Source organism: Hordeum vulgare, chromosome 5H (genome assembly GCF_904849725.1).
Source record: "Hordeum vulgare subsp. vulgare chromosome 5H, MorexV3_pseudomolecules_assembly, whole genome shotgun sequence".
Lineage (NCBI taxonomy): Eukaryota > Viridiplantae > Streptophyta > Magnoliopsida > Poales > Poaceae > Hordeum > Hordeum vulgare.
The window spans coordinates 471,630,347-471,658,139 of NC_058522.1; the positions used below are offsets into that span (position 1 = coordinate 471,630,347).

Sequence of the window (27,793 nt, forward strand, 5' to 3'; positions counted from 1 at the left end):
GACTATGAGCTTCTTGATCCATGGGAGCGCTTCCTCGAAGAACATAACACCACCGTACGCTTGCCCCATGGTGGGCGCCAATTGTCGTGGTTTTGTCACGGCAGATGTCTTCATGAGAAGACTAAGTTGTGAGGGCCTGGCTACTAGGTGGAAGCTTGGATGTGGTTGATGGAAAACGAGAAGACGCGAGTTTACCTAGGTTCAGCCCCTCACGGTGGAGGTAAAAGCCTACATCCTGCTTGATAGCTATTGATTGTGGTGGTCTCGATTACAAGGGCGCTATTTTGCTACCTTTGTCTTGAGAGCTATCAAACATCTGTCTCCTCGAGACCCATCAAAACATCTGTCTCAAGACTTGTTTGTTTAAAAACCTGTCCTTCCGATGACCAAGGGTCTCACTTTATTAATAGTTGTGTCCCTCGGGTTACAAGAGATTTCTGGTTATACCCACAGTCGGAGTCCTACTCTATGTCCTCTAAATCATCTGCTTCTTCTAAATCGTGGGTCTCCGTCTTGTATTTGGACTCATTGGTGGAATTTCATCTAAGTCGAAGTCCTGTAACAGGACGGATAATTTTTTTAGCCTGGTCCTATAGCAGGACGGGTCAAGATTGTAGCCTCGTCCTGCAGCTGTCCGGGTTAAGATTATAGCCTAGTCCTGTAGCGGGACGGGTCAAGATTGTAGCTTGGTCCTGTAGCTGGTCGGTTCAATATTGTAGCCTCGTCGTGTACCAAGCCGGGTCAAGATTGTAGCATGGTCCTGTAGTAAGCCAGGTCAAGATTATAGCCGGTCGACTTAACTGTAGAGATGACTTATCCTCAGAGCCGGGTCTAGCTGCGGATAACTCCCCCGATATCCAAGAAGTCAGTGAAGCGGGAGGGGCTGGGCGGAGGCTAAAGGATACCGAGGGCGTGGCGGCGCAGATCCACGCTACAGATCGACTGCGGGGACCCCAGCCATCGTGTACGACCATTGAGAGGAGAAGGGGCGACGGGGAACGGCGGGGGAGTCGGTGTCGACGTGGATGGGGAGGAAAAAAGACAAAGGAGGCGGAGAGGAAGAGAAGAGGAAGTGAGATCTTTTTACTCGGAAGCGGCACGGTAGAGTAAATATCTGTAGCCATTGCGCAGCTGAGGATAATTTATTCTCCATTAGCGTCAATTAAGGATCGGCTAGATGCTGGTTAGAAAAGCAAAACCAGATTTTTTACTTCTTTAATTGATTACTGAGAATGAGTTAGAAATGCCCTGATGGAGCTGCTCACAAACTAGCAAAGGAGGGTTTGAGTGTTGATGGTAGTAGTGTGTGTGACAATGCTCCCCCGGATTGTATTATGCAGAGAATAGCCTCAGAGATTTCTGAGAATTTTGTTTCAATAAAGAACTTGGTTTCCTAAAAGCAAAAAAAGAAGAGGATGAACCCAACGCGCGAGTGTGTGTGAGGCTTGGTTCACACCTACAGCTTGGGGCTCCAGTGCATCTCACTTCGGGTCCTCGGCCCACCCTGCAGGATTCGACTCATCTCAGCTTCTCCTCTTCCTCGTCGGCGCATGGCGGCGCCGCCGCCACCACCACCGCCGCCGATAGACGCGCCTCTGCGGCTGCCGCCTCTCCCGGCGGACACCATCTTGGAGATCTTGTCCTGCGTGGGTGACGCTGCCGCCGTCGTCCGCTGCGCAGCCACCTGCAAAGCATGGCGCCGCCTCATCCTGGAGCCGTCCTTCCTCTCCCGCGGTCGCACCGGGCGCTCCGACCCCTCCCCTCTCCTCGGGTTCTTCTTCCAGGACACCTCCCAGAAGCTGCCCCGTCGCCGCCTCTACCTCCGCCGCCCCACGCGCTTCCTCCCCCTCGGCCCCTCTCAGTCGCAGGCAACCGTCCTCCCCCTATCCCACTTCTTGCCGAAGCCGGACGCCGCCGGCCTCAGCGGGTTCGCCCCTTTCACGTCAGGCGCCGGCGGGCTCCTTATACTCCGCCGTTCCCCGGCCAGCTCGTGCGACCCCGTCAGGATCTGCGTCTGCGACCCCGTGGCCGGGACCTCCACCTTCCTCCCCCCTCTCCCGCCCACAACACTCCCTGAGAACATCGTCATCCTCGACGCCGATGGCTCCTCGTTCCGCCTGCTTGCGGTGATGGAGCGCCTATTGGGGATCCGCCTGCGCGTCTTCTCCTCCCAGACCAGGCAGTGGGGCACGGCCATGACGGCCCAACTTCCTTATAGCACGGTGGTCCACCTCTGCTCCCCTGCCGTCGTCCACCGTGGCGCCGTCCACTGGATATGCGGCACCCGCGCCCTCCCGAATGCGGTGCATGCACTGGCCGTCCGCCCCGGCCAGCCCGAGGTGTCGGTGTGCCGATTCGACCTCCCGCTGCGTGCAGGCATTCACCGCCTGAACCACGCCGCCGGAGCCGTTCGCCTGTGCAGTTCAGCTCAGGGTTGTCTCTCCTTGGTTCTTCTGGATGATCGTGTGATCTCCATTTGGAACTTCAAAGACAATAGGGCCGATGGCAGGCCCTGGGAGCTTCACAAGACGGTACATCTGACGTCGGTGTTGCCGTCGACAATCTTTGATCCTTCTGCGGAGTGGGGGCTCTCTGTCGTAGCATCGTGCGACCAGAGTGGCTCCTTGTTCTTGCGTGCAGTGGGCGAGGGCGGCCTTTTTGTGCTCAATCTGGAGACAGAGGCGATTTTGAGAGTACGCAATGACCACTGCGCCAAGTTCCTGTGCCCATATGTGGCGAATCTGAGCTCTTGTCTAGGAGCCATGAAGAATTTCTGATGTTGGACTCAAAATTCAGGTTTCTGAACACACTAGCTTAATGCATATTAAGAGATGAGTGTGCAATTCTGTTTTGATGTATTTTACAGGTTTACTCTTATCTGTGATGTATCACCTGTTTATTTTCATACCCGGAGGCTTTATACTGTTTAAAGTTTCAGCTTATTTTGTATGTGGCTTGCTTATTGTAGTCTTCATTTCGAATCAGTGTCCTCTACTGCTAAACTTGAACTTGGATATGATTACAGCTTGTATGTCTAGTGGGGTTCTATGATGTGAAACTGAAAGAAATAGGATTAAATTGTGCTTATTTTTCTTCGATTCACCATGCCAATAATGTAATTTCTTGGAAGGCGGGATTTTAGTTATCTAATAAGCCAGTGTGATCAATAGGAGAAATTTTATTGCTTTGCAGTCAACCACATATTCAATACGAACTGGCTACCTGATTTTTAAAATTCTGAGGTGACAACTCTTGTGATCGGGTAGTAAAAGAAAAGGGAATTTGCCAGATTATGATTACCAGAGTTGATAGTTCCATCATGTCTGAGAGTTAGTATACACATTATATGTGCACACGATTTTCTATATCTAAATAGACATAGGCTAAATTCTTGAAATTCAAAGTTTATCAACACAATATTAAAATATGAATTTCAAATTGAATGGTAAAATGATTCAAATTTGCTAATTTTCAGTCCGATGAAGTTAATTGGTTTTCATTCGTTTTTTAGTCCGTCCGATCCTGTGTCAAGATTCAAGCTTTCCTTCTTTTTTTCAGCTCTTCGGGTGTGTTGTTCATTTATCGGCCGGCACCCTTCTCCTGGAGACGACCCGTTAATCTGGCGGGTCGCGTGTTCTAGTCGGTTTTTTCCTTTCGAATTTTCTTTGTCTCCTCTCGGTCCGCTTCATTCCCCATTTGGAGCAGCGAGAGGTTGGAGGCAGAGAGCCATGGCGGCTGGAGATCTCAGTCACTGATCTCTCGAGGGAGAACCGGTGGTGCCTGATCTGCGAGCTCTGTGTCCCCCTCCTCATCCTCCATCCACCTACTTTTTCTGTTCAATTTTTGCTAGATCTAGCGAAATCCTAGATGATTCCCCTATGCAGCGGTGGATCCTAGATGTTTTGGATGTTGCAGGTGTACGGTTGGATGTATTTGTAGTGGTGGATTCCTCCTGTCTTTTGTTGATTTTGTGCTTCTAGATGCGCTTTAGTTGTCACTGTGACGAGTAGCTCCTAGATCTGCCTGTAGGTGTCGTTGTGGATCCCTACTGTTTTGGATGTAGTTGCCGAATTCCTAGATGTGTTCAATCCTCCCTATGGATCCCTCCTGTAGTTTTTGCTGTGGATCGCTCCTGTTTGGTTGTAAGACAGGGGCGGAAGCAATGGGCTCAAATGACCCCGATGGATTTATGTCAAACAAGTACTAATTCATGGTAATCAAAGTGTATTTAGGGCTGAATACATGCACTATATGAAGATGACCCCCTTGACAAATTTTAGCTGGCTTTGCCCCTGGTTTGTAGATGCTGAATGTAGTTCGTAGTTCATGTGTACTGTAAGTTTGTTGGTCCCCTTTGTTCCCCTCTAGCTTTTTGTAGATGTACATCCCCTTTTTGTTTGGATGTAAATGCCGAGTCACCTGGTCACTTGAGTCTCATGATGATGTTTTTTGGTGGACGGATTATTTTTAGTTCAGTTTCAGTTGTTTTGGCTGAAATATGCAGTATAGTTTTGAGTGGATTTTCAGCTTAGATGAAGTGTAATCCAGTATATTTTTTGGTGTGGTAGGGATTTTTAGTTTTCAACTGAATCTGTGTGTCCTTACAGTGTAATTTAATGTGCATTTTCGCCATGTATTTACACTGGCATCTTTACGTTGGTGGCTGTATTTTTTTTCCAGTTAAGTTGTAGTGGTTTTGGACTGTATTTTTCAGTGATGTGTCACTTCTAGTGTATCTGAATTTTTTTGTAGTAACCATGCAAGTTGACTATGCTATGATCTGAAACTTCCAACTAAATTTGTAGGTACACATTGGTTACGTTGTATATCCCTGTATTTACTATTTAACACTGTATCTTTTCAGTAATTTGGACTGTATGCCTTTGTAATTTCAGTCATGTTAATTGTGCATTTTAACCCTGTAAGTTTCAGTAGTTACACTTCTAATGTTTAGTGTAATTTTCAGTTGTTACACTGTCCGCCTTAAGGCCTTTTACTGTGCTTAACTGCTTATGTAAATTGTAAGTAGAGCATGTATGCTGAGTGGTTCCTAGTTGTAGCTTGCTTTTAGGTTAGCTTTTTATTTTTATTTTTTATTACAGTGAGCCTGAAGGCTATTTTTACTGTGCCCATGTCACTGTTTTTAGTGTATATATATATAAATGTAGCGTAATACCAAGTTCTAAGCTTGCTCTAGGTTAGCCCTTTATTCCTTCTTATTTTACAGTGGATTTGCAGGCTTTTTACTGTATTCATGTCACTGTATTTAGTGTATGTAAGTTGGGTGATGCCTATTTTCTTGGCCTGGTATTTTGGTTTCTCTATTTTCTCATATTTTATACAGTAAGCTTGATTGTTTTTTATTACGTTCTTGATACTGTAATTAGTGTGTCTTTGTTTGGTAATTCCTTCCCTGTTTACTAGGTTACTATTCTCATTTTCATTTTTACAGTCAGTTTGTATGGTTTTTACCGTGTTCATGGTACTGTAAGTAGTGGTTAGCCTTTTATTCCTCTTTTTACATTGGTCTTGCAGGTTTCTTTACTATGTCCATGTTACTGTAATTAGTGTACTCTCTTTGAAATCCCTTGAAACTTCTTGTAGGAAGTAGAAGGAGGTTGAATTCTATTTTACTATGTTTACTTAACTGTAAATAGTTTGAGGCATGTGCATAAGTTAAGTTTTCTGGCCCATCAAACCTTTTGTATCGTCCTCTGTAAGTTTGTCTTCATTCTCATGCATGAAATCCCATATAGTTAGTTGCACCTTCTGCTACATTTCGCTCAAAGGGTTGAAGGGAGCCTGCTTGCAATCCACACCAGAATAGATTAGCACAACATACCTTGTAAAAATAAGTTAGACGTCCTCTAATTTGTTGTATTTTTATGTAGCTGTTATAAGTATCTAGCAAAAACATTTCTTACATACGCAAACCACAACGGTGATATGTAAGTTATTATTTAACCTTCTATAAGGACCGCTTTTGTTGAATCCAATTCTACTAAGGTGGGAGAGACACACACCCGTCAGTTATTTTATGCAACAAAGTTATATGTCAGTCGATGAAACCGGTCTTTCGTACGTGGACGAGTAAAGTTGGTCCGGACCGTTTAATCCCATAATTGGGCTTGCCCTCCTTCTTGCCTTCGGCTGCATGGGTTTGGTGGGAGGGGCAGCCAGCCCACCAGGGGCTGGTTCGCCTCCTCTCACAACCCCTGCGGCCCTCCGGGACAGGTGGACCCCCTTGACCCCCGGAACACTTCTGTCACTATCGTCGTAAAACTGCTATATCCTGAAACTTTTCCGGACCTCGAATACCAACTTCCTATATACCAATCTTTAGTTCTGGAATTCCTCATGACGTCCGGGATCTCATTCGGGACTCCGAACAACTTTAAATTACCACCACACATAACTCATTAATATCCAATCGTCATCGAACCTTAAGTGTGCAGACCATGCGGGTTAAAGAATTATGCAGACATGACCGAGACACTCTCTCCTCAATAACCAATAGCGGGACCTGAATGCCCATATTGGCTCCTACATATTTTACGAAGATCTTTATCGATCGAACCACGATGTTAAGGATTCAATCAGTCTCGTATAATGTTTCCTTTATCCATTGATATGTTACTTGCCCGAGATTCGATCATCAGTATCTCCATACCTAGTTTAATCTCGTTACCGGCAAGTCTCCTTACTCGTTACTCGTTACGTAATACAAGATCCTGTGGCTAAATCTTTAGTCACATTGTTTGCAAGCTCATTGTGATGTTGTATTACCCAGTTGGCCCCGAGATACCTCTTCGTCACACAGAATGACAAATCTCAGTCTTGATCCATGCCAACTCAACACACACCTTCGAAGATACCTGTAGAGCAACTTTATAGTCATCCAATTATGTTGCGACGTTTGATACACACAAGGTACTCCTCCGGTGTCAGTGAGTTGCATATTTCATGGTCATGGGAACAAATACTTGACATGTAGAAAATAATAGCAATAAACTGACACGATCATATGCTACGCTCATAGTTTGGGTCTTGTTCGTCACATCATTCTCCTAATGACGTGATTCCGTTATCAAATGACAACTTATGTCTATGACCAGGAAACCTTGACCATCTTTGATTAACGAGCTAGTCCATTAGAGACTCACTGGGGATAATGTGTTGTCTATGTATCCATACATGTATTTGAGTTTCCAATCAATACAATTTTAACATGGATAATAAATGATTATCATGAACAAGGAAATATAATAATAATCATTTTATTATTGTCTTTATGGCATATTTTCAACAGTCTCTCACTTGCACTAGAGGCAATAATCTAGCTCACATCACTATGTGATTTACATTGTAATGAATCTAACACCCATACAGTTCTAGTGTTGATCATGTTTCGCTCGTGGAAGAGGCTTAGTCAACGGGTCTGCAACATTCACATCCGTGTGCACTTGGTAAATACTTATGTCCTCCTCCTTGATGTAATTGCGGATGGAATTGAAGCGTCGTTTTATGTGTCTGGTCCTCTTGTGAAACATTGGTTCCTTGGCTAGAGCAATGACACAAGTGTTGTCAGAGAACAGAGTCATTGGATCCAGTGCACTGGGCACAACACCAAGATATGTCATGAACTCCTTCATCCAGACACCTTCTTTAGCCGCCTCCGAGGCAGATATGTATTCCACTTTGCATGTAGAATCAGCTACCACACTTTGCTTGGAACTGCACCAGCTTACAGCTCCCCATTGAAAATAAATATGTATCCGATTTGAGACTTAGAGTCATCCGAATCAGTGTCAAAGCTTGCATCGACGTAACCGTTTAAGACGATCTCTTGATCACCTCCATACACGAGAAACATTTCCTTAGTCCTTTTCACATACTTCATAATATTCTTGACCATTGTACAGTGTTTCATTCCTGGATCACTTTGAAACCTTCCCACCATACTTATGACAAAGCTGACATCAGGTTCTATGCACAACATTGCATACATGATAGAGCCTATGGCAGAAGCATAGGGGACGACACTCACATTTTCTTTATCTTCTGCAGTAACTGGGCATTGAGTCTTACTCAACTTCACACCTTGCAATACAGACAAGAACCTTTTCTTGGACTGATCTATTTTGAACTTCTTCAAAACCTTGTCAAGGTATGTGCTCTATGAAAATCCTATCAAGCATCTTGATCTATCTCCATAGATCTTGATGCCTAATATGAAAGCAACTTCTCCTAGTCCCTTCATTGAAAAACTCTTATTCAAATATTCTTTTACGCTTTAAAAAAATTCTATATTGTTTCCAATCAGCAATATGCCATCCACCTATAATATTAGAAACGCCATAGAACTCCCACTCATTTTCTTGTAAATACAATCTTCTCCGTAAACTTGTATAAACCCAAACGCCTTGATCATCTCATCAAAGCGTTGGTTCCAACTCTAAGATGCTTGCACCAGTCCATAAATGGATCGCTGGAGCTTGCATACTTTGTCAGCATTTTCTGGATCGACAAAACCTTCCGGTTACATCATATACAACTCTTCCTTAAGGAAACTGAAAAGGATCGAGATGGACCTAGAGGGGGGGGTGAATAGGTACAGTTCCAAATTTTAATAGTTACTTAGCAATTTTAGGCAATGGTGCGGAATATGAGCGTGAGCCTAATAATTGCAAAGACAAAGAGTAAGCTATTTAGAGTAAAGTAAGGCAGCCGGTAAACAATAATCAAATGCAAGTACGTAATAAGGATTAACACAAGTAGAGAGTTAGGGTTAGGGATAACCGAAACTCCAAGAGAGACGAGGATGTATCCCGGTGTTCACTTCCTTGGAGGGAAGCTACGTCACCGTTAGAGGGGCGGATGTTACCACGAAGGCACACCAACGCCACGAAGGCTCACCCTATTCTCCCTTTGAGACAACTCCATGAAGGCGTTTCTCAACCACTAGTGGTAAGCCTTGAGGTGGCTTCCAAACCTTCACAAACTTTCCGGGGGTAATCACAATGGTTTGATTCCTCTCCGAAGACTCCTACCGCCTAGGAGTCTCCAACCTCCAAGAGTAACAAGATCACGGGGATTGCTCAAAACTTGCTCAAATCACAAATCACTTTGGTGGAGAGGAGGAGAAGGAGACGATCTATCTTTTGATTGGAACAACACTCAAAGGGGCTCACAAATGCTCTTGGGATCTAAGATTGGGTGTCGGCAAGAGTGAGTGAGGAGAAAGGTGTTCTTCCAAGTGTTCTTACTGTGTTGAACACCCTCTCATGAAGTGGGAGGGGGTATATATAGTGGGGAGACTAAAACAGCCGTTGGGGTCACTTAAGTCTGACAGTGGTCGGACATCCCGCAGTTCTCGGATGTCCGGACGCCCACAAGGAGTCGGACGTCCGACAGGGGTCGGTCGTCCGAGGGATGTTTATATATCTGGAACCACTGTGTAGTCGAACAGGGACCGGACGTCCGGAGGAAGCCGGAAGTCCGAGTTATTTGACTCAAATTCCTCTGGTGCAAGGTTCCGGATTTCCGAAGGAGGTCGGACGTCCGTCCCTCGGACGACAGGAGGAGGCCGGAAGTCCGAGTTATTTAACTCAAATTTCTCTGGTGCAAGGTTCCGGATTTCCGAAGGAGGTCGGACGTCCGGCCCTCGGACGACAGGAGGAGGCCGGAAGTCCGAGTTATTTGACTCAAATTTCTGTGGTATAAGGTTCCGGATTTCCGAAGTGGTCGGGCGTCCACACCCTCTCACGAAGTGGGAGGGGGGTATATATAGTGGAGAGACTAAAACAACCGTTGGGGTCACTTAAGTCTGACAGTGGTCGGACATCCGGCAGTTCTCGGATGTCCGGATGCCCACAAGGAGTCGGACGTCCGACAGGGGTCGGTCGTCCGAGGGATGTATATATATCTGGAACCACTATGTAGTCGAACAGGGACCGGACGTCCGGAGGAAGCCGGAAGTCCGAGTTATTTGACTCAAATTTATTTGGTGCAAGGTTCCGGATTTCCGAAGGAGGTCGGACGTCCGGCCCTCGGACGACACGAGGAGGCCGGAAGTCTGAGTTATTTGACTCAAATTTCTCTGGTGCAAGGTTCCGGATTTCGAAGGAGGTCGGATGTCTGGCCCTCGGACGACAGGAGGAGGCCGGAAGTACGAGTTATTTGACTCAAATTTCTCTAGTATAAGGTTTTGGATTTCCGAAGTGGTCGGGCGTCCGGCCCTCGGACGTCCGGAGGAAGCCGGATGTCCGAGGCATTGGTTCTGTTTTGAGATAAGAGCAGAATAGTGGAAATGTGTGTTGGAAATATGCCCTAGAGGCAATAATAAATTAGTTATAATTATATTTCTTTGTTCATGATAATCGTTTATTATCCATGCTATAATTGTATTGATGGGAAACACAGTGCATGTGTGGATACATAGACAAAACATTGTCCCTAGTAAGCCTCTAGTTGACTAGCTCGTTGATCAAAGATGGTCAAGGTTTCCTGGCCATAGGCAAGTGTTGTCACTTCATAACGGGATCACATCATTAGCAGAATCATGTGATGGACTAGACCCAAACTAATAGACGTAGCATGTTGATCGTGTCATTTTGTTGCTACTGTTTTCTGCGTGTCAAGTATTTGTTCCTATGACCATGAGATCATATAACTCACACACACCGGAGGAATGCTTTGTGTGTATCAAACGTCACAACGTAACTGGGTGACTATAAAGATGCTCTACAGGTATCTCCAAAGGTGTTCGTTGAGTTAGTATGGATCGAGACTGGGATTTGTCACTCCGTGTGACGGAGAGGTATCTGGGGGCCCACTCGGTAATACAACATCACACACAAGCCTTGCAAGCAATGTGACTTAGTGTAAGTTGAAGGATCTTGTATTACGGAACGAGTAAAGAGACTTGCCGGTAAACGAGATTGAAATAGGTATGCAGATACTGACGATCGAATCTCGGGCAAGTAACATACCGAAGGACAAAGGGAATGACATACGTGATTATATGAATCCTTGGCACTGAGGTTCAAACGATAAGATCTTCGTAGAATATGTAGGATCCAATATGGGCATCCAGGTCCCACTATTGGATATTGACCGAGGAGTCTCTCGGGTGATGTCTACATAGTTCTCGAACCCGCAGGGTCTGCACACTTAAGGTTCGACGTTGTTTTATGCGTATTTGAGTTATATGGTTGGTTACCGAATGTTGTTCTGAGCCCCGAATGAGATCACGGACGTCATGAGGGTTTCCGGAATGGTCCGGAAACGAAGATTGATATATAGGATGACCTCATTTGATTACCGGAAGGTTTTCGGAGTTACCGGGAATGTACCGGGAATGACGAATGGGTTCCGGGTGTTCACCGAGGGGGGGCAACCCACCTCGGGGAAGCCCATAGGCCTTGGGGGTGGCGCACCAGCCCTTAGTGGGCTGGTGGGACAGCCCAAGAAGGCCCTATGCGCCATAGGAAGAAAATCAAAGAGAAAAAAAGGAGGAGGTGGGAAAGGGAAGAAGGACTCCACCTTCCAAACCAAGTTGGATTCGGTTTGGAAGGGGAGACCTTCCCCCCTTTGGCTCGGCCGACCCCTTTGGGGCTCCTTGAGCCCCAAGGCAAGGCCCCCCCCCTCCCACCTATATATACGGAGGCTTTAGGGCTGATTTGAGACGACTTTGCCACGGCAGCCCGACCACATACCTCCACGGTTTTTTCTCTAGATCGCGTTTCTGCGGAGCTCGGGCGGAGCCCTGCTGAGATAAGATCACCACCAACCTCCAGAGCGCCGTCACGCTGCCAGAGAACTCTTCTACCTCTCCGTCTCTCTTGCTGGATCAAGAAGGCAGAGATCATCGTCGAGCTGTACGTGTGCTGAACGCGGAGGTGCCGTCCGTTCGGCACTAGATCGTGGGACTGATCACGGGACGGTTCGTGGGGCGGATCGAGGGACGTGAGGACGTTCCACTACATCAATCACGTTTCTTAACGCTTCTGCTGTGCGGTCTACAAGGATACGTAGATCAGAAATCCCCTCTCGTAGATGGACATCACCATGATAGGTTTTCGTGCGTGTAGGAAATTTTTTGTTTCCCATGCGACGTTCCCCAACAGTGGTATCAGAGCTAGGTTCATGCGTAGATGTCTTCTCGAGGAGAACACAAAATTTTTTGTGGGCGGTGATGTGCGTTTTGCTGCCCTCCTTAGTCTTTTCTTGATTCCGCGGTATTGTTGGATTGAAGCGGCTTGGACCGACATTACTCGTACGCTTACGAGAGACTGGTTTCATCGCTACGAGTAACCCCGTTGCTCAAAGATGACTGGCAAGTGTCAGTTTCTCCAACTTTAGTTGAATCGGATTTGACCAAGGAGGTCCTTGTATAAGGTTAAATAGCAATTCATATATCTCTGTTGTGGTGTTTGCGTAAGTAAGATGCGATCCTACTAGATACCCATGGTCACCACGTAAAACATGCAACAACAATATTAGAAGACGTCTAACTTGTTTTTGCAGGGTATGCTTGTGATGTGATATGGCCAACGATGTGATGTGATATATTGGATGTATGAGATGATCATGTTGTAATAGATAATATCGACTTGCACGTCGATGGTACGGCAACCGGCAGGAGCCATAGGGTTGTCTCTAAACTAACGTTTGTGCTTGCAGATGCGTTTACTATTTTGCTAGGATGTAGCTTTAGTAGTAATAGCATGAGTAGCACGACAACCCCGATGGCGACACGTTGATGGAGATCATGATGATGGAGATCATGGTGTGACACCGGTGACAAGAAGATCGTGTCGGTGCTTTGGTGATGGAGATCAAGAAGCACGTGATGATGGCCATATCATGTCACTTATGAATTGCATCTGATGTTAATCCTTTTTTGCACCTTATCTTGCTTAGAACGACGGTAGCATTATGAGGTGATCTCTCATTAAAATTTCAAGACGAAATTGTGTTCTCCGCGACTGTGCACCGTTGCTACAGTGCTTCGTTTCGAGACACCACGTGATGATCGGGTGTGATAGACTCAACGTTCACATACAACAGGTGCAAAACAGTTGCACACGCGGAACACTCAGGTTAAGCTTGACGAGCCTAGCATGTGCAGACATGGCCTCGGAACACATGAGACCGAAAGGTCGAGCATGAATCGTATAGTTGATATGATTAGCATAGAGATGCTTACCACTGAAACTATTCTCGACTCACGTGATGATCAGACTTGAGATAGTGGATTTGGATCATGTACCACTCAAATGACTAGAGAGATGTACTTTTTGAGTGGGAGTTCTTAAGTAATATGATTAATTGAACTAATTGTCATGAACATAGTCTAATGGTCTTTGCGAATTATGATGTAGCTTGCGCTATAGCTCTACTGTTTTTATATGTTCCTAGAGAAAATTTAGTTGAAAGTTGATAGTAGCAAACTTTGCAGACTGAGTCTGTAAAACCGAGAATTGTCCTCGTAGCTGCGCAGAAGGCTTATGTCCTTAATGCACCACTCAGTGTGCTGCACCTCGAGCGTCGTCTGTGGATGTTGTGAACATCTGACATACACGTTTCTGATGACTACACGATAGTTCAGTGCAAAATACTTAATGGCTTAGAAGCAAGGCGCCGAAAACGTTTTGAAACGTCAGGGAACATAAGTGATGTTCTAAAGAGATGAAATTGTGATTTCATGCTTGTGCCCTTGTTAAGAGGTACGAGACCTCCAACAAGATTCTTTGTCCACAAAGTAAAGGAGAAAAGCTCAATAGTTGAGCGTGTGCTCAGATTGTCTGAGTACGACAATCACTTGAATCAAGTGGTAGTTAATCTTCCGGATGAGATAGTGATAGTTCTCCAAGGTCACTGCCACCAAGCTGTGAGAGCTTCGTGATGAACTATAACATATCATGGATAGATACAATGATCCTTGAGCGATTCGCGATGTTTGACACGGCGAAAGTAGAAATCAAGAAGGAGCATCAATAGTTGATGGTTTGTAAAACCACTAAGTTTCAAGAAAGGCAAGGGCTAGAAGGGATACTTCGTGAAACGGCAAAACAGTTGCTGCACTAATGAAGAGACCCAAGGTTAAACCCAAACCTGAGACTAAGTGCTTCTGTAATGAGGGGAACAGTCACTGAGGCGGAGCAACTCTAGATACTTGGTAGATAAGAAGGCTGGCAAAAGTCGAAAGAAGTATATTTGATATACATGATGTTGATGTGTACTTTACTAGTACTCCTAGTAGCATGAGGGTATTAGATACCGGTTTGGTTGCAGAGTGATTAGTAACATGAAATGATAGCTACGGCGTAAACGGAGACTAGCTAAAGGCGAGTTGACGATACGTGTTGGAAGTGTTTCCAAGATTGATATGATCAAAACGCCGCACGCTCCCTCTACCATCGGGATTGGTGTTAAACCGAAATAATTGTTATTTGGTGCTTGCGTTAAGCATGAACATGATTGGATCGTGTTTATTGCAATACGATTATTCATTTAAAGAGAATAATGGTTACTCTGTTTGCTTGAATAATCACCTTCAATGGTTTATTGAATCTCGATCGTAGTGTTACACATGTTCATAATATTGGTGCCAAAAGACACGAGGTAATGATGATAGTACCACTGACTTGTGGCACTGCCGCTTGAGTCATGTTGTTATAAATTGCATGAAGAGGCTCCATGCTGATGGATCTTTGTACTCACTTGATTTTGAATCACTAGTGACATGCAAATCATACCACATGAGCAAGGCCTTGTTTTCATTGAGATGAAACAATATAGTAACTTGTTGGAAGTGATACATTTTGATGTATGCAGTCCAATGGGTGCTGAGGCACGCATTGAATATCATTATGGTCTTACTTCAATGACGATTTGAGTAGATACAAGAGTATTTACTTAATGAATCACAAGTCTGAAATATTGAAAGGTTCAATTCTGTTTCGGAGTGAAGTTCGTCGTAACGAGAGGATAAACTGTCTACGATATGATCATAGAAATGAATATCTGAGTTACGAGTTTTGGTACGCAATTAAGACAATGTGGAAATTGTTTCACAGTACATGCCACCTGGAACATCATAGTGTGATGATGTGTCGGAACGTCATAGCCACGCACTATTTGGTATGGTGCATGCTATGACGTCTCTTATCGAATTACCATTATCGTTTATGGGTTATGCATTAGAGACAACCGCATTCACTTTAAATAGGGCACCGCGTATTTCCGTTGAGATGACACAATATAGACTGAGGTTTAGAGAAATCTAAACTGTCGTTTCTTGAAAGTTTGGGGCTTCGACACTTATGTGAAAAAGTTTCAGTCTGATAAGCTCGAACCCAAAGCGGATAAATGCATCTTCATAGGATATCCAAAACAGTTGAGTACATCTCCTATCTCAGATCCAAAAGCAAAGTGTTTGTTTCTAGAAACGGATCCTTTCTCGAGGAAAGGTTTCTCTCGAAAGAATTGAGTGGGAGGGTGGTAGAACTTGATGAGGTTATTGAACCATCACTTCAACCAGTGTGTAGCAGGGCGCAGGAAGTTGTTCCTGTGGCGCCTACACCAATTGAAGTGGAAGCTGATGATGGTGATCATCGAGCATCGGATCAAGTTACTACAAGCCTCGTAGGTTGACAAGGTCACGTACTACTGCAGAGTGGTACGGTAACCCTGTCTTGGAGGTCATGTTGTTGAGCAACAATGAACCTACGAGTTATGAAGAAAGCAATGGTGGGCCCGGATTCCGACAAATGGCTGGAAGCCATGAAATTCGAGAGAGGATCCATGTAAGAAAACAAAGTGTAGACTTTGGAAGAACTACTTGATGGTCAGATGACTATTGAGTAAAGATGGATCTTTAAAAGAAGACAGACGATGATGGTGATAAGTCACTGTTAAGAAAAGCTCGACTTGTCGCAAAGATGTTTCCGACAAGATCAAACACTTGACTATGATGAGACTTTCTCACTCGTAGCCATGCTAAAAGTCTGTTAGAATTATGTTAGTAGTTGCTGCATTATTTATGAAATATTGCACGTAGGATGTCAAAACATTGTTTCCTCGACGGTTTCCTTGAGCAAACATTGTATGTGATACAACCAGGAGGTTTTGTCGATCCTAAAGATACTAGCAAGTATACAAGCTCCAGTGATCCTTCAATGGACTGGTGCAAGCATCTCGGAGTTGGAATATACACTTTGATGAGATGATCAAAGATTTTGGGTTTGTGCAAAGTTTGTGAGAAATTTGTATTTCCAAAGAAGTGAGTGGGAGCACTATAGAATTTCTGATAAGTATATGTGGTTTTCATATTGTGGATCAGAAGTAATGTAGAATTTCTGTAAAGCATACAAGGTTGTTTGAAAGGAGTTTTCAAAGGAATACCTGGATTGAGCTACTTGAACGTTGAGCATCAAAGATCTATGGAGATAGATCGAAAGCGCTTAATGGAACTTTCAACAAGATGCATGCCTTGACAAGTTTTGAAGGAGTTCAAAATAGATCAGCAAAGAAGGAGTTCTTGGTTGCGTTGTATGGTGTGAATTTGAGTAAGCTCAAAACCCGACCACGGCAGAATAAAGAGAATAGACGAAGGTCGTATTCTATGCCTTAGACGTAGACTCTAAAGTATGCCATGCTGAGTACCGCACCTGATGTGTGCCTTGCAGCAAGTCTGTTGAGAGGTACAGAGAGTGATCCATGATTGAATCACTAGCAGCGGTCAAAATTTATCCTTAGTAACTGATGGACTAAGGAATTTTTCTCGATTATGGAGGTGGTTAAAGAGTTCGTCGTAAAGGGTTACGTCGATGTAAGCTTTGACACTAATCCGAATAACTATGAGTAGTGAAACGGATTCGTATAGTAGAGTAGATATTTGGAGTATTTCCGAATAGCACATAGTAGCCACATCTATAAGATGACATAAAGATTTGTCAAGAACACACGGATCTGAAAATTTCAGAACCATTGACTAAAACCTCTCTCATGAGCAAGACGTGATCAGACCCCATAACTATATGGGTGTTGGATTCGTTGGAATCACATGGTGATGTGAACTAGATTATTGACTCTAGTGCAAGTGGGAGACTGTTGGAAATATGCCCTAGAGGCAATAATAAATTAGTTATTATTATATTTCTTTGTTCATGATAATCGTTTATTATCCATGCTATAATTGTATTGATTGGAAACAAAATACTTGTGTGGATACATAGACAAAACACTGTCCCTAGTAAGCCTCTAGTTGACTAGCTCGTTGATCAAAGATGGCCAAGGTTTCCTGGCCATAGGCAAGTGTTGTTACTTGATAACGGGATCACATCATTAGGAGAATCATGTGATGGACTAGACCCAAACTAATAGACGTGGCATGTTGATCGTGTCATTTTGTTGCTACTGTTTTCTGCGTGTCAAGTATTTGTTCCTATGACCATGAGATCATATAACTCACTGACACCGGAGGAATGCTTTGTGTGTATCAAACGTCGCAACGTAACTGGGTGACTATAAAGATGCTCTACAGGTATCTCCGAAGGTGTTCGTTGAGTTAGTATGGATCGAGACTGGGATTTGTCACTCTGTATGACGGAGAGGTATCTCGGGGCCCACTCGGTAATACAACATCACACACAAACCTTGCAAGCAATGTGACTTAGTGTAAGTTGCGGGATCTTGTATTACGGAACGAGTCAAGAGACTTGCCGGTAAACGAGATTGAAATAGGTATGCGGATACTGACGATCGAATCTCGGGCAAGTAACATACCGAAGGACAAAGGGAATGACATACGGGATTATATGAATCCTTGGCACTGAGGTTCAGACGATAATATCTTCGTAGAATATGTAGGATCCAATATGGGCATCCAGGTCCCGCTATTGGATATCGACCGAGGAGTCTCTCGGGTCATGTCTACATAGTTCTCGAACCCGCAGGGTCTGCACACTTAAGGTTCGACGTTGTTTTATGCGTATTTGAGTTATATGGTTGGTTACCGAATGTTGTCCGGAGTCCCGGATGAGATCACGGACATCACGGGGGTTTCCGGAATGGTCCGGAAACGAAGATTGATATATAGGATGACCTCATTTGATTACCGGAAGGTTTTCGGAGTTACCGGGAATGTACCGGGAATGACAAATGGGTTCCGGGTGTTCACCGAGGGGGGCAACCCACCTCGGGGAAGCCCATAGGCCTTGGGGGTGGAGCACCAGCCCTTAGTGGGCTGGTGTGACAGCCCAAGAAGGCCCTATGCGCCATAGGAAGAAAATCAAAGAGAAAAAAAAGGAGGAGGTGGGAAAGGGAAGAAGGACTCCACCTTCCAAACCAAGTTGGATTCGGTTTGGAAGGGGAGACCTTCCCCCCTTTGGCTCGGCCGACCCCTTTGGGGCTCCTTGAGCCCCAAGGCAAGGCCCCCCCTCTCCCACCTATATATAGGGAGGTTTTAGGGCTGATTTGAGACGACTTTGCCACGGCAGCCCGACCACATACCTCCACGGTTTTTCCTCTAGATCGCGTTTCTGCGGAGCTCGGGCGGAGCCCTGCTGAGATAAGATCACCACCAACCTCCGGAGCGCCGTCACGCTGCCGGAGAACTCTTCTACCTCTCCGTCTCTCTTGCTGGATCAAGAAGGCCGAGATCATCGTCGAGCTGTACGTGTGCTGAACGCGGAGGTGCCGTCCGTTCGGCACTAGATCGTGGGACTTATCGCGGGACGGTTCGTGGGGCGGATCGAGGGACGTGAGGACGTTCCACTACATCAACCGCGTTTCTTAACGCTTCTGCTGTGTGGTCTACAAGGGTACGTAGATCGGAAATCCCCTCTCGTAGATGGACATCACCATGATAGGTTTTCGTGCGCGTAGGAAATTTTTTGTTTCCCATGCAACGTTCCCCAACAATGTGGTATGAGCAGAAAAGTAGAGATGTAGTATGAGCAAGTTCATCGCAAAACCTGTGATCCCCTCTTAATAGTGCGGGATTCCTATACTCAAGAATAGTAAATTTAAAGGATAGGCTACATCATCTTTTCTCAATCCCGAGCCTTCTTGACATATAAGTCCCGATCTTCTCAGACCACCTTGGCACATAATTCTCAATCTACTAAGAGTACTTGCCATCCTGAGATACACTCAACAAATAAGATTAGTTTCCTATGTATGTGTTGTCATTAACACCAAAACTCGATGAAGGGCATGACTGCACTTTCAATCTCCCCCTTTTTGGTAGTTGATGACAACATATACATAGCTCTCAAAAGATTTAACATACATTTTAGCTTTGGAGAGGTTTAGTACGGAGCTCTCCCTTAGTATGTGGATGGTAAAATATCGGAGCTCCCTCTTAATGTGTGTATCGAAAATATCATGTGACTTAGTAAAGATAATAGATCATCATATGAAGTAATAGAGCAAAACATAATAGCATACGATGATATCATAACAATTCATAGAAATCACGACATTCATAGGTAGCCATACATAGTGCATCACGGTCGTTTATCCATTACATTACACAAACATGCAAATTGAGTCTAAATCTCCAAAGACTAAAACTAGGATACATTACTCCCCCTTTGGCATCAAGTACCAAAAAGGGAGGCACCAAAAGCATCAACTATGCTCAGAGATCATCATATTCATCATCCTCATCGTCACGCAAGCCACTGCCACCAGCCTCGTCAAGAAAGTCAGCCCACTCAGGACCAGATGGGAAGCCAAAGTCAGAAGGAGGAGCAGCAGGAAGATCCTCATCGTGACTCACATCAAGAGCGCCCGAGTCTCTCAGACGAGCCTTGAGGGCATTCTTGGAGGAGACGAGGCGAGAAACCACATCATGAGTTTGACCGCACTGGAAAGAGAAAGCCTTCATCATGGCAGAATGTGCCTTGCCAATGAATTTGGCAAAGCGACCAAGAGGAGCTGAGCTGGATGAAGGGGTTGCTGACCGGGCAGCAGTGCGGCGAGTGGAGGTGGATGGGGTTTTCTTAGGAGCATAGTCATCCGCCATGTGATTTGGAATGACCCACTTGTGATGCGTGTGAGTGGGAGCAACAGTGAATTCAGCAACATGGTGAATAAAGGCCTGGATGAAGGGGGCATGAGGGAAGGCTCGCTTGTATTGAAGACTAGCGAGCCGAATCTCATGCCAGAGAAAGTGAGGCACATTAATCTTGCGCTTGGGGGACTCGTGTAAATGTGACATGATGTTAATACAGTAGCCGCTGCAGGATCCCCTATCACCCATCTTGGGATAGATGGTGTGGATAAGACACTAAAAAATGATAAAGAAGGGAGAGCGCCAGATGGATGCTTGGTTAAGATCCTTCATCCGTTCGTCTGTATCAAGTTCACGAAGTGGTTTGAGGAGAAGGCCACACACCTCAATGGGCTTATGTGCATGGTTAGGATCATTCTTATGGATATTGAAGCCGGAGTCGGGGAAACCGAGTGCGGCAACAAACTCATCATAAGAGGTTGTGAACTCAACATCAGAAGTCATCCAGCTAACATTGTTGTTTGAGCCAAAGAAACACGTGGCATAAAATTGATGAATAGCGGCACTGTTAAAATCGCACCGAAAAGCAAAGGGGGCAGCGAGCCCCGATAACTCAATGAGCTCAATGGCACCCGGGTATTTCGCGGGGTGAGTGCGAATATGCTCAAGATCAATATAATGATGTACTGAGAGACCCTTAGGAACGATGACAGTAGAAAAGATGTCCGCTTGGACGTGTGTGCGGAAACGTGAGTCCATAGAGTCACGTTCAACAGAAAATTGGTTAACATTGCGATGGAATATAAAGTAGGAAGACTTAGGAACCTTGGTGAAGTCCTTGACTTCACGACCTAAAGTAGGAGAAGGTTTAAGGGAGATGCGACGAGCATCACCTTCGGGCTATTCAGGAGGAGGTGGTGGCATATATGAGGGCCTGCGAGTCCCAGGCTCCGGCATAGTCTTCTGAACGGCAACGTGTTCAGCACGTTCCTCCGCTGCAAGCTCATCCTCGAAGTCAGAGCCATCAGACGAGGAGTGGAGCTGTGGAGGAGGACGCCGGGCGACCCGTTTGAAGGGACGGCATGGTGCATCGGAGTCATCCGACCCCGTGCCAGTAGGGGCATGAGCGGATGAGCGAGCAGAGTTCTTCCGGGCAGTGTGCTTAATCTTGGGCATGATGGAACAAGGCCTACACGATTGGAAACCCAATGGGGAACGGTCACGGTCAAACCACATGAACGAACACATGAACTAGTGAGAAAGGGGAACCAATCGCAAGAGAGACCGAGAGGATACCTGTAGACCGAGAGAGGAGAGGAAGGGAAGACGGATCCCGCGGAGGAGATCAGCCAGATCGCAGGGCAGGCCCCCCGGTGGCGGCGCGGTCGAGCTCCTCTGGCACTGGCGGCGGCTATGATGGCGGCTGGGAGAAAGGGAGGCGCGTGGGGGCTAGGGCAAGGCCCAGCCCGCACCCCTCTATTTATAGAGGCTCCCGATGTGTTGGACGTCCGACGGGCGTCGGACGTCCGGAGAGCATCAGCCGCCGGACGACCGACATGTGCCGGACGTCCGGAGTGTGTTTAGCCGTCGGACGGCCGACATGTGCCGGACGTCCGGTGTGTGTTTAGCCATCGGACGTCCGAGACTCGTCGGACGACCGAGAGAGAAGTAGGCAGAGGCAATTTCTGGGATTTGGATGATGAGGTGATTTGACATGGTTTATCACAAGGGACACCCAACACAGTTGCCTACAAGAATTATATATACTACTTGTGGAAAGTAGTTGATTTATGCATATTGTAGGGTTAAAACAAAAATTATGACGTGAGTGCGAGTGACTCCCCCTAAATGCATGCCGACATCAAGACAAGAACATAATGTGAGTGTGTGCATGTGTACAGGATTTCAAGTTATGTTATCAAGTTCCAAGATGCCAAGTTCATGCCTAAGTTGACAGAATCTTGCTACGCAAAGTGGCTTGGTGAAAATGTTAGCGAGCTGCATGTCGGTACCCACATGAGCAATATCAATGTCACCCTTTTGCACATGGTCTCTCAAGAAATGATACCTAATATCAATATGTTTTGTGCGAGGGTGATCAATGGGGTTCTCGGAGATCTTTATGGCACTTTCATTATCACAGAGAAGAGGCACGTGTCGATACGTGATGCCATAATCCTTTAGGGTTTGCCTCATCCATAGCAGTTGGGTTGCACAGCTTGCGGCTGCAATATATTCGGCCTCGGCCATGGAGAGATAAACACAATTCTGCTTTTTCGAGGACCAACTTACCAAGGAACGTCCAAGAAACTGACATGCACCGGAAGTGGATTTCCGTCCCACTTTGTCACCAGCCCAATCCGCATCGGAGTACCCAATAAGATCAAACTTTGCATCCTTAGGGTACCATAGGCCTAACTTTGGGGTGTGAACAAGGTATCTAAGAATATGCTTAACCACCGTATGATGGCTTTCCCTAGGGGAAGCTTGAAATCCAACACATATGCCTACACTTAAGATGATGTCCGGTCTAGATGCACAAAGATAAAGTAACGAACCAATCATAGAGCGGTAAGTGGATGGGTCAAAAGGAATACCGTTGGTGTCTTCATTTAGAACAACATATGTGGCCATGGGTGTCTTCATTGGTTTAGCATTTGTCATATCAAATTTTTCTAGAATGTCCTTGAGGTATTTAGTTTGAGACAACAGAATTCCTTCTTGAAATTGTTGTATTTGAAACCCAAGAAAGTACTTCAAGTCCGTGTTGAGTGACATCTCAAAGGTCTTGGTCATGGAGGCCGCAAACTTCTTGCATAAATGGATGTTAGGAGAACCAAAAATGATGTCATCTACATAGATTTGGCATAAGATCAAATCACCATTTTCCCTCTTAGTAAAAAGAGTGGGATCGATCACCCCTCTCACAAAGCCATCATCGAGTAAGAACTTCTTAAGATGATCGTACCAAGCACGGGGTGCTTGTTTGAGGCCATACAGAGCCTTGTGAAGTTTGTACACATGTCCTTTGTGATGGGGGTCAACAAACCCAGGTGGTTGTGATACATATACCTCTTCTTGTAGAGGACCGTTAAGGAAAGCACTTTTCACATCCATTTGATGCAAAGTAAAACCATTGAAAGCAGCATAGGCCAATAGAATGCGAATGGATTCAAGACGAGCAATAGGGGCGAAAGTCTCACCAAAGTCCAAACCTTCAACTTGGGAGTACCCATGTGCTACTAACCTTGCCTTGTTGCGGAGGACAGTCCCATTCTCATCTTACTTGTTCTTGAAGATCCATTTAGTTCCAATGACATTGTGTTCCTCAGTTGGTCGTTCTACCAATGACCATACTTCGTTGCGTGTAAAACTGTTTAACTCTTCTTGCATAGCAAGGAGCCAGTCATTGTCACACAATGCATCCTGAACCCTGTGTGGCATAGTACTAGAGACAAACGAAAAGTGAGCACAAAAGTTTGTTAATTGTTTACGAATCACTCTACCTTCCGACACGCCGGTGAGGATTTGATCAATATCAACACGACCGGCCACACGTGGCATGATGGAGGTCAGGGTTTCACGAGGTTCTTCTTCGTTTCCATCATCAACGTCCTCAACATATGGATCATTAACGTGCGGTGGAAGATATTCCTCTTCACGTTGCACCTGTTGAGGTTCATCATCAACCATATCCATACTTTGGTCTAGATCTTGAGGGTCAACTTGTTCTTGAGTGTGATCAGGGTGAGAGACATGTTCTCCCACTTGATCCTCAACAACTGGCATGATATGTGTGCTAGTATCTTGTGGAGGTACGGACAGTGAACTGTCTTGAGAATGAGAAATACTCTCATCATCTTCATCATCATCATGGGGTTTTTGTTCCATGGGAAGAAGTGCACCTACACCCATGTTCAAGATATCTTGCGAGGAATCTTCTTCACCTGCATCACTTAGATCAACTTGCTCCCCATGGGAGCGGTTAAATTCATCAAACGTCATGTCACAGGTTTCTATAACACATCCAGTGGATTTGTTGTAGACTCTGTAGGCGTGAGAGTTTGATCCATAGCCAACAAAAATCCCTTCAGTTTTTTTGGATTGAAATTTTCCTAACCTTCCCGTTTGTTGAGGATGAAACACTTGCATCCAAATACACGAAAGTACTTGACATTGGGCTTGTTCCCGGTTAGGAGCTCATATGGAGTCTTTTCCAATATTGGTCGAAGGAATAGCCGGTTTGATGCATGACATGGTGTGTTGACAGCCTCAGCCCAAAAACTATGTGGTGACTTTTATTCGTCTAACATGGACCTTGCCATTTCCACAAGTGTCCGGTTCTTCCTCTCTGCTACACCATTTTGCTGAGGGGTGTAAGGTGCGGAGTACTGATGTTCAATTCCCTCATCACTAAGAAATTCTTCTAGGGTGTAATTCTTGAACTCGGAGCCATTATCACTTCTTATTGCCTTGATGTCCTTGTCAAACTTCCGCTGGACTTGTTTGGCAAAATCAATGAAGGTGATCTTCGTCTCGTCCTTGGACTTGAGAAAGAATACACATGTGTATCTTGAGTAATCATCAACAATGACTAGTCCATACTTTTTCCCACCAAGACTTGCCCATGAAGGAGGCCCAAACAGATCCACATGAAGGAGCTCTAACGGCCTTGAAGTGGATACAATGTTCTTGGGTGGGTGTTTTGATTGATGTTGCTTCCCAGCTATGCATGCACTGCACACACGATCTTTATTAAAAGATACATTAGTTAGTCCAAGGATGTGATTGCTGTTTAAGAGATTTTGAAGATTTCTCATGCCGACATGGGCGAGCCGGCGATGCCACAGCCATCCCATGTCAGCCTTGGCCATCAGACAAGTTGTATGGAAAGTGCTCTCTTTCGGGAAATCAACCGTGTAAAGGTTGCCATCCAACTCTCCAACAAAGGCCACTTCGAGAGTGTCTCTCTTAAAGACTTTCACATCTGTTAGTCCGAATAGTGTGTCATAACCAACGGAAGCCAATTGGCGAACTGAAAGCAAATGATATTGAAGAGATTGGACAAGCATGACATTTGCAAGAGACATGTCATTAGTGATTTCCACCTTGCCCAACCCAATTACCTGCCCTTTCGACCCTCCACCGAATACAATGCTCATGTATGGTCTAATGGCTTGCATGAAGTCATAGAGCAATTTACTATCTCCGGTCATATGATTGGTGCATCCACTGTTGATCACCCATTTGACTCCTCCGGAGAAAACAGCCTGTACACGAATTAAGACTTGGTTTGAGGTGCCCATTTCGTCATGGGGCCTCTCACATTAGTTACAAGAGTCTTAGGGACCCAAATAGCATAAAACCGGAATGCATTACGGGGACCAACGAATTTAGCATAAACCTCTCCTTCCTTTGATTTGCGAAGTACATAGGATGGAGGCATGAATTCAGTTGTCTTGTTGAGAGTGGGGAAACCGCTAGTGGCCGACCCACTCACAACCTTACCTTTCTCCTTGTGTCCCTCTCGTACAAATATTTCGTTAAGCGGGGTGGTGCACTTGAGAGGAGATACACTTTTCTTGGCGGTGCTTGGATTGAACCCAAGCCCTTCCTTGGCAAAGACTTCATTGTGTTGACTTAAGATCTCATTGAGAGTCTTTTGTCCTTGTGCACATGTCATAAGACCTCTATCTAGTTGTGCCTTTAGCGAACAGTTTTCCTCAAGAATAGATGCCAGTTCACTACTAGAGTTAGCAGTGCAGGTATCAACATTAATAATAGGTGAGGAGTAAGCCTTAGCTAGAGTGTCAAGATAAGTAACCTTGAGTGCCTCAAAGCTCTTTGTAAGAACAGTGAGTTTCTCTTCCTTGTCCTTGAGAGACAAGGATAGGCGCTCACAGTCCTTAGAAAGAGAAGCATGAGAATTCACAAGTCGGTTTTTTATCATTTAATAACTCTTTGTACACAGATTCAAACTTTTTCAAGGAGGCAAGATCGTTAGCATGTTTATCAAGGTTTTCACCAACTTTTGAGCATAATGCACATTTTGTGCTTCCTCATACAGGACTTTCTGCTCAAGGATTTCATTTCTTTCCTTCTCCTCAGTGACGAGGGTATCAAATTCCTTGATGGTATTCGTGTGCTTACTCACCATTTCCATAAGTATGCGAAACATAGTGAGCTTCTTTCCTTTAAGAGAGCGCATGAATTTGTTTATTTTGGCAAACATAGGATGATCTAAGTCATTATCCTCATAGTGATCTTCCGCATCAAGGTACTCATCAGATGAGGTAGAAGCTAGACTAAAAGAGTTTAACCATGGAGTTACCTTAACCTTATCATGGGAGCTTTGGTCTTCCTCATCTTCTATGGCAGTCTTTGCCATCAAACACTTGTGGGCATTGCCCTTGTAGTCTTTCATATAGTTGTAGTGCACAACATCGCCACTTTTGTTGACTAGCCTCAAGGTGTTTTGTGTATCCTGAGCTACTCTGGCAACCCCACCAACGTCTTCTGGATCTGATTCTTCTTGTGCAACCATTGCTCTTCCATCTCTTCTCTTGAGCTTGGAGTTCATAGGGTTTGGCAATTTCTTCTTTACAAAGGTCTTCGAAAACCTTGGTTTATCTTCTCTCTTCTCATAAGGGCAGTCATTGGAAAAGTGGTTGGTTTCCTCACAGTTATAGCATTTTCTTACTTTCTTCTTTGGGAATCTTCCCTTGAATTTTCCTGCACTGAACTTCTTTACAAAGAGAGCAATGTCCTCATAAGATGGGCTTTCATCAGAGTCAACATCATCGCCATCTTCGCAGTCTTCATCACCCTCTTCTTCTTCACTTTCTTCTTCGTCACATTCATGCTTGGGTTTCAAAGCAAGATTGATCTTTGATGTTGAAGTGCCATGCATGGCAAGGTGCTTTGTTGCATTTGCCTTTGACTCTTCAAATAATTGGAAAGTGGATATGATGTCATCTGGGGTCATTTCTTTGAACCCATGGTGCTGCCTTATGTCCCATACCATTTGATGGTGGTACGGAGCAAGAGCCTGAAGTAACTTGTCCACGAGAAATCTCTTGGTCAGGTTGAAACCATCTTGCGTCTTGTCACAGTCACAGGACTCAATGTCTGTGGCGAGAGTCATGAGCCGTTCTAGCAGTTGCTTGGGCGATTCACCCTTTTCCATACAGAAGTTCTGCAATTGCCCCTTGGCAATTTCATATTGAGCAAGCCGAAGAGTGGAGGTACCGGTCTTGGTCCTTATAATGCTATCCCACAGTTCCTTGGTGCTTGTGATGTGTATGTAAGGTCTCCGTTGCTTGTCATTCATTCCTTTTCTTATGCACATGATCGCAGTGTCGTTGAGATGCTTGTCAGAATTTTCTCTGGAGTGAGGCACCTTGGATCTACACGATTGTAGCCATGCTCGAGGATGTCCAACATCTCATCATTGGCGTACCTAAGATGATCCTGCATACCAACTCTCCACAAAGCAAAATCGGAATTGTCATCAAGCAAAGGAGGTTTTCCTCCAGGATTGTACTTAGGTTTCTCAACTTGAGATCTAGCATAAAGCCATGGAACACTGGTTTGGTTATTGCCTGGAGGTTGTTGGCCAAATGAAGAACCGTACACATTTTGCCCTGAGGCCCTCGGGGACGTGGCTATCCCCGTGGTTAATGATGCCAGTCTTATTTGGACCAAGGCCTCAAGAGAAGCATCATGCTCCTCTTTTTGCTTGGCAAGGGCCCGTTCCAGGTCCTCACA

The 27,793-nt window shown here is 45.2% G+C and overlaps 1 protein-coding gene across 1 annotated transcript; it reads left to right on the plus strand.

Annotated features, from left to right (window-relative positions):
- Window positions 1–1,397: 1,397 nt before the first annotated feature.
- LOC123399131 lies at window positions 1,398–4,274 on the plus strand. Its single transcript, XM_045093554.1, has 2 exons — window positions 1,398–2,796; window positions 3,559–4,274. Exon 1 carries the CDS (start codon window positions 1,551–1,553, stop codon window positions 2,775–2,777), a length of 1,227 nt encoding a protein of 408 aa, XP_044949489.1. The 5' UTR covers window positions 1,398–1,550; the 3' UTR covers window positions 2,778–2,796; window positions 3,559–4,274.
- Window positions 4,275–27,793: the final 23,519 nt, after the last annotated feature.